Source organism: Anser brachyrhynchus (assembly GCF_964034855.1).
Source record: "Anser brachyrhynchus genome assembly, chromosome: Z".
NCBI classification, from domain to species: Eukaryota; Metazoa; Chordata; class Aves; order Anseriformes; family Anatidae; genus Anser; species Anser brachyrhynchus.
This window is the reverse complement of record NC_137697.1, coordinates 62343492-62356110: the sequence shown is the minus strand read 5'-3', so window position 1 is coordinate 62356110 and position 12619 is coordinate 62343492. Positions and strand designations below refer to the sequence as shown.

Below are 12619 nucleotides of genomic sequence, written 5' to 3'. Positions count from 1 at the left end.
TCTGAATCACTTTCTGACACTTGTGTCCAGTGAACTCTACAAAAAGTTTTCTCCAAAGATTAAACTCAATTTTAGAATTAATTTGCTTCATCAGTATTCATGATTTTTGTTTGCTTTTATTGAAAATGTATGTAGTAAAATTTCATTAGCATTTGTTTCAAGAACTGGTTTCTAAGACTAATGAAGATGAAAGACATTACCTAGGAGACCAATATTGTCCAGAGTACTAAAAAAATTTTTTTAAAAAAAAAAAAAAGATCTGAAAGCTGTGTTTTCTTATAATTAATTATAAGAGGAAAAAGAAGAGGATTTGAAGAAAATACATTCTCTAAGATTTTTTTTACCTCTGGACTCCCTTTGCAAGTACAATCTCCCACACTTAAATACAAACCATTACTTGCATTTTGGTAACATCAAGTGGTTTGTCAAACAAAGTAAATACAGAAAGAATCATAGAGAACAGCAAGACAAACTAAGTACGAGGTCAGAAAAGAATTGTAAAAAGCTTTTCTAAGAGTTGCAGAGTAACCACTGGAACTTTCCAAGAGCACCACAGCTGCAAAAAGTGACCTGAAAAACTTGATGCATTGTCATTTACTACCAATGCAAAGACAGAATGGGCCATCTTCCTACTTGAAATACTGGTGATATTGTAGCAAATAAAGTGGAAAATTGAAAATAAGGAAGGAAAGCAACCCATTATGAGAGAGGAAATATTGTGCTACAGTATCTTGCTAAAAATTGAGACAGTAGAAACTACAAACTAGAGGAAGACATATCAAACATTTCAGACTGCCATACCAAATAAATCTTTGCTGGAAATCAGAAGCTTATATCAGAAAGAAATGTGCACACTATAAATGAAAATTAAGAACTATTAAGAACTATGCTTGCTATTAATAAAGTTACTGAAAGTAATACCTCCATAATTTACAGACACTCAGAGACACGCATAATCGATTCTGCTCACCTGTCTTCACTAAAACGTCGACCAATCAAAATTTTACATTTGTCTGGAGGGAGACAAGCTGCTAGCAAAGGTACTGTCCTTAACACTCGACTTTCCTGTAAAAAAAAGAAAACTTACTTTTGAATAAAATCAAGGAGGGCTGCTGTGAATTATTAATGTTTCAATTTACTTTCAAGTTATTTTGACTACATCCACAGAACAATCTTACCAGCTAATAGAAAAGGACCTACACAAAAAATATCCAATTCAGATACATTTAAACCATACTGTTTTGACAATAATAAACTCAACCTTGTCCTAACTTATGATCGTTAGCAGAAGTTTGAGCTGAGTTATCAGTATCAAAACTAACAACAACAATTCACTGCATAGTAATAAAAAGTAGGCAAAAAATGTTAGCATTAACATAATAGAATGGAGAGAGAATGTCTCCATATTGGAAAATAACTGGAGGGCTTGATTTTCACAAATGGGTGCTAAAAATAGGAGTACTGGGTGTGTCAAAACAATGTGCAATACAAGCATCTCCACTCCGTGGTCACTTCACAGTAACCAGCATAACAGTGCCAATGCTGCCATAAGTGCTCTACCTTGTGGCACTCAGGCTGTGTAGACCAGGCATCTGCCTACAACTCTGCAGCACATGAGGAGAAGACTACCATGACTGTAAGGAGGTCAGGGGCTCTGCCTCAGAAAATAGAGGAAGAAGAAAGTATTTGTTTCTGTACTTTATGTAACACAGCTGGGAACATACTAATATCTATCTAGACAGTACTGTAAATTGACTTTGAATATTTAGGATCTCATGAGTAAATGTTAAAGAGTACAGAGAAAATGTCAGTTTTGGTTTCCAGGCAAAATAGAGGGAGTGTGGGTTTATCTTGCATTTCATGAAAAGAAAAAGCCAACACTGAACACTGAGAGATGAAAGTAGTTTTAGTCTTTTTAATCACATGAGGAACAAAGGATGGACATTAGTTGAATCTAGCAGGAGTCAAGACACTACAGGTTGAGCTATGATTATGAAAGCCTGAAACCCAATAAAAAAATTAGTTCTTACAGTATTCTCAGTTTCAATGTCTTATGATTCTGACAACGAAAATCCAAAGATCAGTCCCTAAGCCACAAGATTAATTAATGAAAAACTCGGGGGGGGGGGGGGGGGGGGGCGTGTCCTTCTTTTCACTTGTAAGTCATATATCAACAAATCAGTATTTGTGAACAAGTAAAGCCTTGATTAGCTCTCTCAGTTCTCTCCAGGTGGCTGTTACCTTCCTCAGATATCAATGTGCTGCTGCCTACAGCTCCCATTGCCTACCAGACTGCTGTTAAATTAGTACTGTGAGTACCTTTATCACTGTTTCCTAAAACCTTTATTAATTTTGCTTCTTCTGTTCCATACCTACTGATTCACTAAAGTATAAATAAAACATCATGGATCTGAAGGAATAAGTAGTCCTGCTACACACACCACCACTTTGCACTTCAGCAGCAGAATGATGTGTCCTAGGGATAGATGAAGATCAAAGTACCTGGTGAATGAAGTGCTAGTAAAGGGAGGGAGAAATATCCTTCAATCTACCATTCATTCCATCTATCTCTGCAAAGCTAAATAAGCTGTCATTGGTAGTACAGGATTATTTGTCCTTATTTCATCATAATCAAGTAACACTCCAATTCACTAGTCAGAAGACTCTCCTCTTCATAAGAATGTAAAAAATGGCAATAAAGGAACTGGAAGAAAATCAATTATTTGTCTCTGATAACCAAAACAAAAAGAGCTATCATCAGCCAAGGAAAAGTCATTCAACCATTCCAACCAATGTCATATCATTACTTCAGAATTACCTTTCTATCAAATAAATACATTCTCTTACTAGCTGGGAAAAAGTTGGAGTTTTCCAATCTAAAAAACAATCTATGTTTACAAGAAGATAAAATATAAAATTCAAAGCTGAAAAAAATTGTTTGTGAACAGAAGCTTAAAAACACTTAAGCAAAATTACTATTAGAATAGGTTTCATTTGTTTAGAATTTTCTTCTTAAAAATGTCTGTATTTAAATAGTTTATATATAGCTCATTACCATATCAGTTAGTTTCCATTTTCCGGTTTGAAAGTGGACAGTTACTCTCAACTTTGTTCTTAGTGTCCTAATAGTGATTTGCCGTTCTTTGCTTATTCATTATTTGACTATTGAAGTACAGGAGTAGAAATAGGATTGGAAGAGTTGGTTGGCTCTCAGGCTGTTTTTTTGTTTGTTTGTTTTTTGTTGTTGTTGTTGTTGTTTGTTTTTTTCTTTTACTTCTATGTGAATCCATGGTATATTTTGTTAACATAGCATTGTCCTTCTACAGTGAAGACTGTTCTAACAAATACAAATATTTATTAAAGCTCACAGACATAATTCCTTCTTTTTTTTCATGAATTACTAAGACAATTAGAAAATTATATTTGATTCTCACTGTTCAATAAAGACTATTCTACAAAACAAATATTACAATGTGCAAGTAAAAGCTAATTACTAGCATTAGATCGGTACATAAGTTCATTAAATACACACAAGTTTTCTTTATAGATGCTTAACAATGAAAATTCTTATGCTCCTGCAAAGAAGGGAGGCAGAGAAACAGATCAACCTAAACAGATACTCTCCGCTGTGCTTTAAGGCTTCTGTCCTGAGTTACACTCAGGTTTTGAAAAGTACAAAATGGCCTAGGATCTGCTGGAGGTCACTCCAAGGACCATAAAAGGCAAAGGTAAGAAAAATGTGCACAGGAATTTGTACACCTGACTATGCCACTGAACATCATGTCTGTAAGTGGGGGCATGAGAGAAGAAAGATGAGAAAATGGTTTTATTTATTTATTTATATGTACATATATGTGCAAAGAAGGAAGAGAAGAGCCTATAGCCAGTCATTGCAGCACTCCAGTCATGGAGTGGTCCCACCATGTTACAGTGACGGCAACCAAATCATAGCTAGCCTGCTTAACGATGGCTTCCAGCTCCTCCTGTTTGTTGCCCATGCTGCGTGCATTAGTGTAGATGCACTTCAGCTGGGCCATTGCCAGCTCCCCAGACCCTGACATTGTCCCCCTAGCACACCTCTAACAAGCCTTATTTCATCCCCCTTCCTACCTAGTTTTAAGCCCTCTCAATGAGCCCTGCCAGCTCCTGTGCTAGTATCCGTTTTCCCCTTAGAGACAGGTGGGACCCATCTACATTTAGCAGGCCAGGTGCTGAGTAAAGCACCCTGTGGTCAAAAAAAAACAAAATTTCTGTGTTGGCACCAGCCTCTGAGTCACCTGTTTATCAGGTGGGCTTTCCATGTCCTCTCTGTACCCCTCCCTACCACTGTAGGGATGGAGGAAAGCATGACCTGTACTCCTGCTCCATCTAGTAATCGTCCCAGTCCCCTAAAGTCCCGTTTGATAGCCATCAGGTTTCTCTCAGCAATATCATCTCTGCCAGCCTGGACTATCAAAAGAGGATAGTAGTCAGAGGGGTGAACCAGGTTAGGAAGCTTTCTGGCAATGTCCCTGACCCTGGCCCCAGGCAGGCAGCAGACTTCCCTACGGGTAGGGTCAGGTTGACAAATAGAGCCCTCTGTTCCCCTGAGAAGGGAGTCGCCTACAACGATTACCCTTCTCTCTTTCTTAGTGGAGGCAGTCCTGAGGCATGGAGTTGACTTCCTCACCCTAGGCAGCCTCCTGGGTAGACTGTTCACCTCATCCTCACCCACTGGTCTCTCAAGCTCCAGGGCCTCAAACCTGTTGTGTAAGGGCACCTGGGAAGGCAGGGCCGGTAGGGAGGGGGGTTGCCTGCGACGTCGAGCAGGGACCTGTTTCCATTCCTCCTCATCTCCTAGGTCCCCTCCCTCTGCTCGGCAGGGCAGGGGGTCCACCACTGTTTGGGGTGTCTCACCCCGGTGCCTTTCCTTCAGGCCTGGCAGGGAGTTGCTCCACCAGTCTATCTCCCGCTCACCCTCCCTGATGGCCCTCAACTTCTCCACCTCCTCCTTGAGCTCTGCCACCAGGCTGAGCAGGTCGGCCACCTGCTCAGACCTCACACACACAGTGTCTCCGCCGCCCTCAGAGGGTGGAAATTATGGTAGGCAAATAAGTTCTTCACCTTTCCACTACTCCTGCTGCTGGTTAGGATAGTGGGTTTGTATCTACTTTGTTTTTAAATTACTCTCATTATGAACAACGGTGCACTAACACTATTCAGAAAACAAATATTTACCCCTAGACATGAAATACTATATTCTCTTAAAATTCCTTCAAAAATTAATTGATGGACCTATTATGCAAAGGTGGAAGCTGGATGATAGGATTCCTAACCTGGAATCTTAGAGAATCCCTACCACTGTGCATGGAGAGGTTCCTCCCGCTTTCAAAGCACCCGACACGTAAGTGTATCTGGCAGAATGCCCTCTGAATTGTAAGCACGTGGAGCTTTAAGCACGTGAAATGAAGCACGTGGAGAATGAAAGTCAGCACTGATGTGCAGTAGGAGAAATACATAGCCTGTCTGATAAGTTTAATGAGATATACCCCACAGTCCACTTCAAAAGTAACTGTAATGATATGGCAGACTCACAGATAAGCTACTGATAGTAAATCTGGAAGGCTTATCTGCCTTCAAGACGTTTTGCATTTTGAGTAGACAGAGCTACAGCAAAGCGAACCTATCCTTTGGCAAGCATGCCTCTGCCATTCTGAGATCAAAAGAATCACCTGTGATCATCTAAAACATTTCCAAAGGTCTTTATACACCATACTCTTAGCTTCTCAGCCGTTCTTTGGATTCATCTCCAATAAGCCAAGCTCCCTTGTATAGTCAGATAGTTAATTTTTTCCTCTAAGATAGATTGTCTTCACTTAAAGTGGTCCTCCACTACTAGTTTATCATATGAATTATCATTACTTGGATAACATTGCCTGGATCAGTTGTTACCATTAACATACACCAATGGAAAAGTTGCATCCCATTTTAATGGACAACTGTTGTGATAGCTGATAAATAAAAAGTGTAGACTGCCTTAAAGAAGGACATGGAAATGGTGCATGGAATCTAAAGAGAATGTGCAAACTTTTTCAAATACCTTCCACCATGAACAAGAAATTCAGCACAAATCAAATGCCAGTTCAAAGTTCTCTGGCACATTTTGAAACTTTTTTTTCCATCAAGTGACTTAATGTATAATTAAGAACTTTTGAGAAAAGAAGTAACACAAAGCAGTATTTTTACTATAAGTAGCCAATTAAAAATCACAGCTTTTCTGTTTAGGGACCAAACACATCATGACTTCTGTTTTGTTTCTCTAGACGCTTTTCTCTAATTTGGTCATTTATATTCTGCTGAAGTTGCTTCAGGCAAAGACTCTGCCTGCAGATTGAGCTACTGTAAGTAAACAGCGGGTTCAGAAGAATACAGGTTCTGAATGTCACAGTCTAATTTGTAAACACACTGCCTATCCAGATCCCTGTAACGGCAGTTCAGCTTCTAAAATCCTTGTGATCCACCACCATATTCCATTGTTAATAGACACGAAAACACCAACATAAATTCCTCTATTAGTTAAACCAAAAATTAAGGGTCCATTAAATCTTTGAAGACACAGAACAGGCAAAAACATAGAAGGATGCCCTGTACCATGTCCAGTATAGGACACACTACACCACCACCTAGAATCTTTGAAAAGCAAAAGTACCTTAGGCAAAAAACAATTCAAACTTCAAAGAAAGTTGCTGCTTCGGTGGTTCTCTCATGTGCTCTTCTAAATCACACACACACACACACACACCTGATGTTTTGAAGCTAACCCACAGTTTTCCACTGGCTAAATACTTAAGGTCACCCCTAAGATGCATTGCTTAACTCATATTTTTAACAGAAGACTAACAGCAATAAAAGAGAACAGATATAAATAAAGCATATTCCTTCCTCTCGATTACAAGTGCCTCTGTGCCATACTGTGCCCCATACTCACTCTTGGAACAGTTTGTGCCAAGCCAAGGCAAGGTCCAATTCTAGTATGACTATACAAATTAGAAAAGATGTCTTGTGTGTAAGAAAACTGCAGAAGTCACGTGTGATTTCAAAAGATAAAATAATTCAGATGAAGTGATTTCAATTATCTGGTTTAAAAGGAAAAATCATTATATCATCTTAAAAACATGGTTGTTTTCTCTTGTATGCCATTTGCTTCATTAAGATTCTAGATGAAGTCTTAAAAATTACATGAGCCTTACTCACCTCTGCTGGATGCTGAATTATATACAAGCAGGTGGAGACTTTTAGCGGATGTATGGGCAAGAATGGGCACAAACACACCTTCTGAGGACGGCTACAAGACAAAAAGGAGCAGGAGAACAGTAAAATTAATCAGCAGTTTATGTCAGATGGCATAAATATATTGTACAAATACATACCCTATCCAAAAAGGCACACTAAGAACTCCCCCTTATGACAGTGTACTAAAATATTATATAAACTTCTGTTTGAGATTTTTACTGCTTCTGAAAATAAAAGAAGGCAAGGTTTTCATTCAGACAGAGTTTCAAAAATAGTGTTCAAACCCCTCGTGTGGTTTGGTTAGGACTAAAGCACTATAAAAAACTTTTCATCATCTTCAAGAGGAGCAACCATACCCCAGTTTGACAAATCTGTTACTACATTTCATACCAACTTAGTGTTTCAACAATTTGATAGAATACTACAATAGAATGTATAATAATTATAATTGATAAGAGTATTTCTAACAGAAACAGAGTATTTTAAAAGTATACACACAGGAAACCCCAAACATACTATATTTATGATCAGGTTCATTTTTTATAATTCCATCTATGCAGAAACATATAGTAGACAAGAAAAAAAAAACTTATCAGGATAACTGAAGCTTGAAAAAAGAAAACAAAAACTATTTGATTTTTTTTGTTGCACTGCAGGTGTTAAAATTACTAGAAGAACCGTAAGAACACATAAATTAACCTAAATATTACTTGGCATTAAACTAATATGCTGGGTGGCCAAGAATAAACAGAAGCAAAGAGTTAAGTTTAAAGATGGACAATGAGTAATTGAAGTTGTTATGCACACACACAGATGCACTACAGCTACTAGCGTATATTATTTAGTTACTTAAAAAATGATGGATTTCCTGAACTCTGAAGCAATTACCGGTATTCACCACTTAAAATCATACTGTGTCTGCTAACAAAGCTTTCCATGATTAATAAAATAAAATAAGTTTGTATGTTGATCATACATGAGACACAGTAAGCAGACGCTGCAGTAGATGTGATTAACTGAAGTTCTCAGGTTAGGCCCTGACCAAGTTTGTGTCCAGCCCCACCGACAGACACTGCAAAGCTTGTTCACGAGAGCACACACCCAGTCAAGCTCACTAAATGTTTTGGTGATCTAAACCAGCATAACTGTTCCCTAGTCAATCTTAAAACAAAACATTAGTTCTTACCAGTAAATGGCAGCACTATAAAAAGGCAATAACAGTGGATAAATTGCTTGTTAACAGCTTGCAGGTTGTGTTAATTTAAGCCCCTTACTTCTAGCCCTACCTACTGCGACACAGAGATTATTCCCCTTCTCCACGGGGTACACAGTTAAAGGTTACCAAACAACAACCTAAATCCAGACTGGGGACAGGGGAAGGAATTGGCACTGTTCAAAACAAGAACTGGAAAAAGTATTTTAAAATATTTAGACTAAAAATCTCATGGCCAAAAAATTGACAAAATGGAAATTATTCTCATGCACTCCAGAAATAATGCTTCAGTGGCCTTCCTTCTTTCTTTCTTCAATGCATTTTAGTGCTGACATTTTCCTGTTGCTACTCCTCCAGTATATTCTGTACCATTAATGCACAGGCCTTGAGCCTAAAATTAAGCATTCATTAACTTCAGTATTCAGTGGAGTGTAACGGGGCCTTCACTGTGAACCTACCGAAACCAGCCTCACTTCCAGGTCTGATGAATCTCTTATCAGTTCTCCAGTGCTGTAACACTGTCTTTTTTTTTTTTTTCTCCAGTGCTGTAACACTGCCTTTTTCTTTTCCATTTTTTTCTCTTCACATGTAACTGATTTAAACAAAAATTTCTGAAAGCAGTTTCCTCACAACCTGGAACCACCAAATACTCCCATGGGCTGTTTGTTGGCTGAGTCCAAAGTGTTAAATAGAAGCTCATCCTATTTTTGATCAACAAATTTACTGGGAACTCAAGTTTTGCACTCTGATTCCTTAGTTTCTCCCCGTTATTACATGGCTGGTTTCATTAACTAGAGAAATTGTTAAAGTTCTCCCCATGACTGCATTTTCTACTAAGGAGAGATTAAGGCATGAAAATCTACTACATAAAGCTATTCCAAAACAGTCAACTGGTGACTTCGATTCAAAGAGCTGCATTGTTCACTAGCTTTTATAAGCAGATGGAAACAGTTTCTGATGATTTCTGACCTCAGGGTGTTTACTATAACAAAGTTGGCCAGATACAATTTACTTATTTTTAAGTCCCACTTTTGTATATGCTTTTTGTATTTTCCACACTGGCTTATATTTTTCACAGGTAGTTTTTTAGGCTTTGTTAATGTTACAAAAAAAAAAAAAAAAAAAAAAAGTAAAAGAAATTACCAAAAAAGCAAGTATTTTAAAATTGTCACAGAATCAGTTCTACCTATAATTGGATTTATAGAGAGCAGAGCACACGCTATTACAAATAGAATACTTTCCAATATAATTTAATTACTTACATATGTATATACATTACGTAACTTTAATAACCCAATTAGGTACCTAATTATGTTGAATAGGTGCTTTTACAACCCCATCCTGGGGCACAAGGACTTATTTTTGTACTTTCACTTTGATACCTAATGGTTATTGTGCTGAGACAAAAAAACTTTATCCCTACATGAAACCTACATTATGAGACTAGAGTAGTCAGATAGGAAACACTTCCAAACAAGAGAAGTCCTGTTCCACCGCCACAAAGGCTGCCTTTACTCTCAGAACTAAGTCACCTAGAAAGAAAAGGCTTTTTGTATTTTTCTTTTGTTTAAAGTTTTTGGTACAGACTTGCCCTACATAAGTTGCTGTAAGAGTAGGGGCAGCACCAGGGAACTTATTTAATGACCATAAGTTTTCATCCATTTCTGGAAATGAAAGCAATCTACACCAGACTCCAGGCAAGAACAGCAGTATTCAAAATATTATGGAAAAGCCTGGGGGTGGGGAGTCAGATTTGAAGGAGGACAATTTTTATAGTATTATTCGCCTGTATGCAATTTCACTATTGCTCAAAGCTACCCAACAGGTTTCTACCCGTTTTTCAATACAGCATTTCTAGTTCAAAAACTCATGACAAAGCAACCACTCACATTGGTGGGACTAAAAAATAACTCTGTCTTGCAGAAGTGCTTCATATACAGCCATGTACTGAACAGACAGCCATGCACAGAACTCTTATAGCTTTCCTTTCGTTCTTCACAACTAAATTGAAATGTTCAGATTCAGAATAACATTTAGTGTATTTTTTTCCAGCAGAACTGATTCAAGACAGTGGACTGTGCATTGCTGTGGTGTCAGGTTTAGTGTGATTACTGGTTTCTGGGAAAAGATAGTCTAAAAGTGAATATGTGGCAGCCTGGAAAATAGCAAGCTAATTCTGAAACTCTTTCGAAGAGTCCCTGTACAGTTTTCATACAAAATACAAATGTCTATACTTGCATCAGGCCCATTACCTTCCTACAACATGTCCACCATATTTCTGAAAACAGACAACATTCCAGGAATGCAAATAAGTGCACTCTTACATCTACATTTAGAAAACTAAAGGTAAATCAAGGATTTAGCCCACTGTAAGCAAAGAAAAATTATGTTACATGTTTATGTTCAGCACTTGTAGGTTTTTCTAAGGAAACATATAAAGAGGTTAGGTGTGCCAAACACGTTACAGGAACAATGCTTGCAATATTAGAATAAAAAGGAAGCTGATGTTTTTGAACTAGAACTACTAACAACTGTGGCAGCATTTTCATCTTACAATGCATATTGCCAAGGTCAGGCCCCAGACTCTATTTTCAAAGAAACATGCCTGGCCAAACAGAAATAGCTGCTTCAAGCTAACTAGGTTTCTCTATTGTTTAGGTCAAAACACCAAGGGTTTCAAGGTCAAGATCCACCTGAAAAGCCTGGAGGGAAGCCACACAGTTATCATATGTTTGTTTTGTACTAATGTTTTAATACATGTTTTATACTGACACAAGTCCATTACACATTTACATTGAAAAAACATTGAAGAGTTTTATTATGTTATGTTTTAATTTTAGCGTCATAAGCACATAAGTTTTATAAAATTTGAGAACAAACAATATTTTTGCTAGTTTTATGCTAGAGGACAAACATACTAAAAATGATTTTAAGATTACATTTTGCATCCTCCACCTTAACCACAACAGTTACAGAAGGATTTTAAAATAGTACGTGGATTAAGTTAAACATAGATAAAAACAAAATTATGCATTTAGAAGAAAACAATAGGAAACCCAGGGTCTAAGGTGTCCATTAAAATAGCATGACATTCAGGAGTAATAAACAGCTACAATATAAGAAACAGTTATAATAAACAGTTCTGTGAAAATGGCAGTCTGTCAGTTCTCAAAAATGCAGATCAGAAGTGTTACTAGGAAAGACTAAAAGAATTAAACAGATGCATTCGTTTAATGTGGTAAGGTTTTGGTAGCAGGGGGCTGCAAGGCTGCACAATCTTTTGTTAGTGGAGCCCAGCAGCTGCCCCATGTCAGAGCAGAGCCAGCTCCAGCTGCTCCAAAAGGGACCCGCAGCTGGCCAGAGCTGAGCCATGAGCGACAAAGGGGGTGCGTCTGGGAGAGCAGAGTTAAGGAAGGGAAAGAAGTGCTGGGCAACAGCAGCTGGGAGAGAGGGGTGAGAGCCAGGCCTGCAGCCCCCAAGGGCAGTGCAGCAGGAGGGCAGGAGGTGCTCCAGGCACGCAGCAGCAGTTCCCCTGCGGCCTGTGGAGAGGCCCCTGGTGGAGCAGGCTGTCCCCCTGCAGCCCATGGGTCCCACACGGAGCAGATCTCCACGCTGCAGCCCGTGGAGGAGCCCCCGGTGGAGCAGGTGGATGTGGCCTGGAGGAGGCTGCGGCCCATGGAGAGCCCCCGCAGGAGCAGGCCCCGGGCCGGAGCTGCAGCCCGTGGAGAGGAGCCCACGCAGGAGCAGGGGGTCTGGGGGGAGCTGCCGCCCACCCGTGGGGGACCCGTGCTGGAGCAGTTTGCTCCTGGGGGATGGATGGACCCCGCGGTACGGAGCCATGTGGGAGCAGTTCTTGAAGAGCTGCTGCCTGTGGGCAGCCCCCGCAGGATCAGTTCAGGAAGGACGGCATCCCGTGGGAGGGACCCCACGGGGAGCAGGGGCAGAGAGTGACATTGACAGAGCGGTGGAGACGAAGCATCGTGGACTGACTGCAGCCCCCATTCCCTGTTCACCTGCACCACTCATGGTTGGGGGGAGAAGGCAGAAGAGGGTGGATGGGGGGGGGGATGTTCTTAGTTTGCTTTTATTTTTTTCTCTCTCTAATCCATTAGTAATAGGCAATAAATGATATAA

General features: G+C 39.4%; 1 protein-coding gene across 1 annotated transcript in view; it reads right to left on the bottom strand.

The window, feature by feature from the left end:
• The window catches only part of DTWD2 (DTW domain containing 2), a 97454-nt gene that overhangs the window by 58973 nt on the left and 25862 nt on the right, over nt 1–12619 (bottom strand). Inside the window, exons 2-3 of the mRNA XM_080572935.1 lie at nt 7234–7324; nt 971–1065 (exon numbers count right to left, since the gene is read on the bottom strand). Coding sequence (XP_080429061.1) covers nt 971–1065; nt 7234–7324 — 186 coding nt within the window. The remainder of the gene's footprint in view (nt 1–970; nt 1066–7233; nt 7325–12619) is intronic.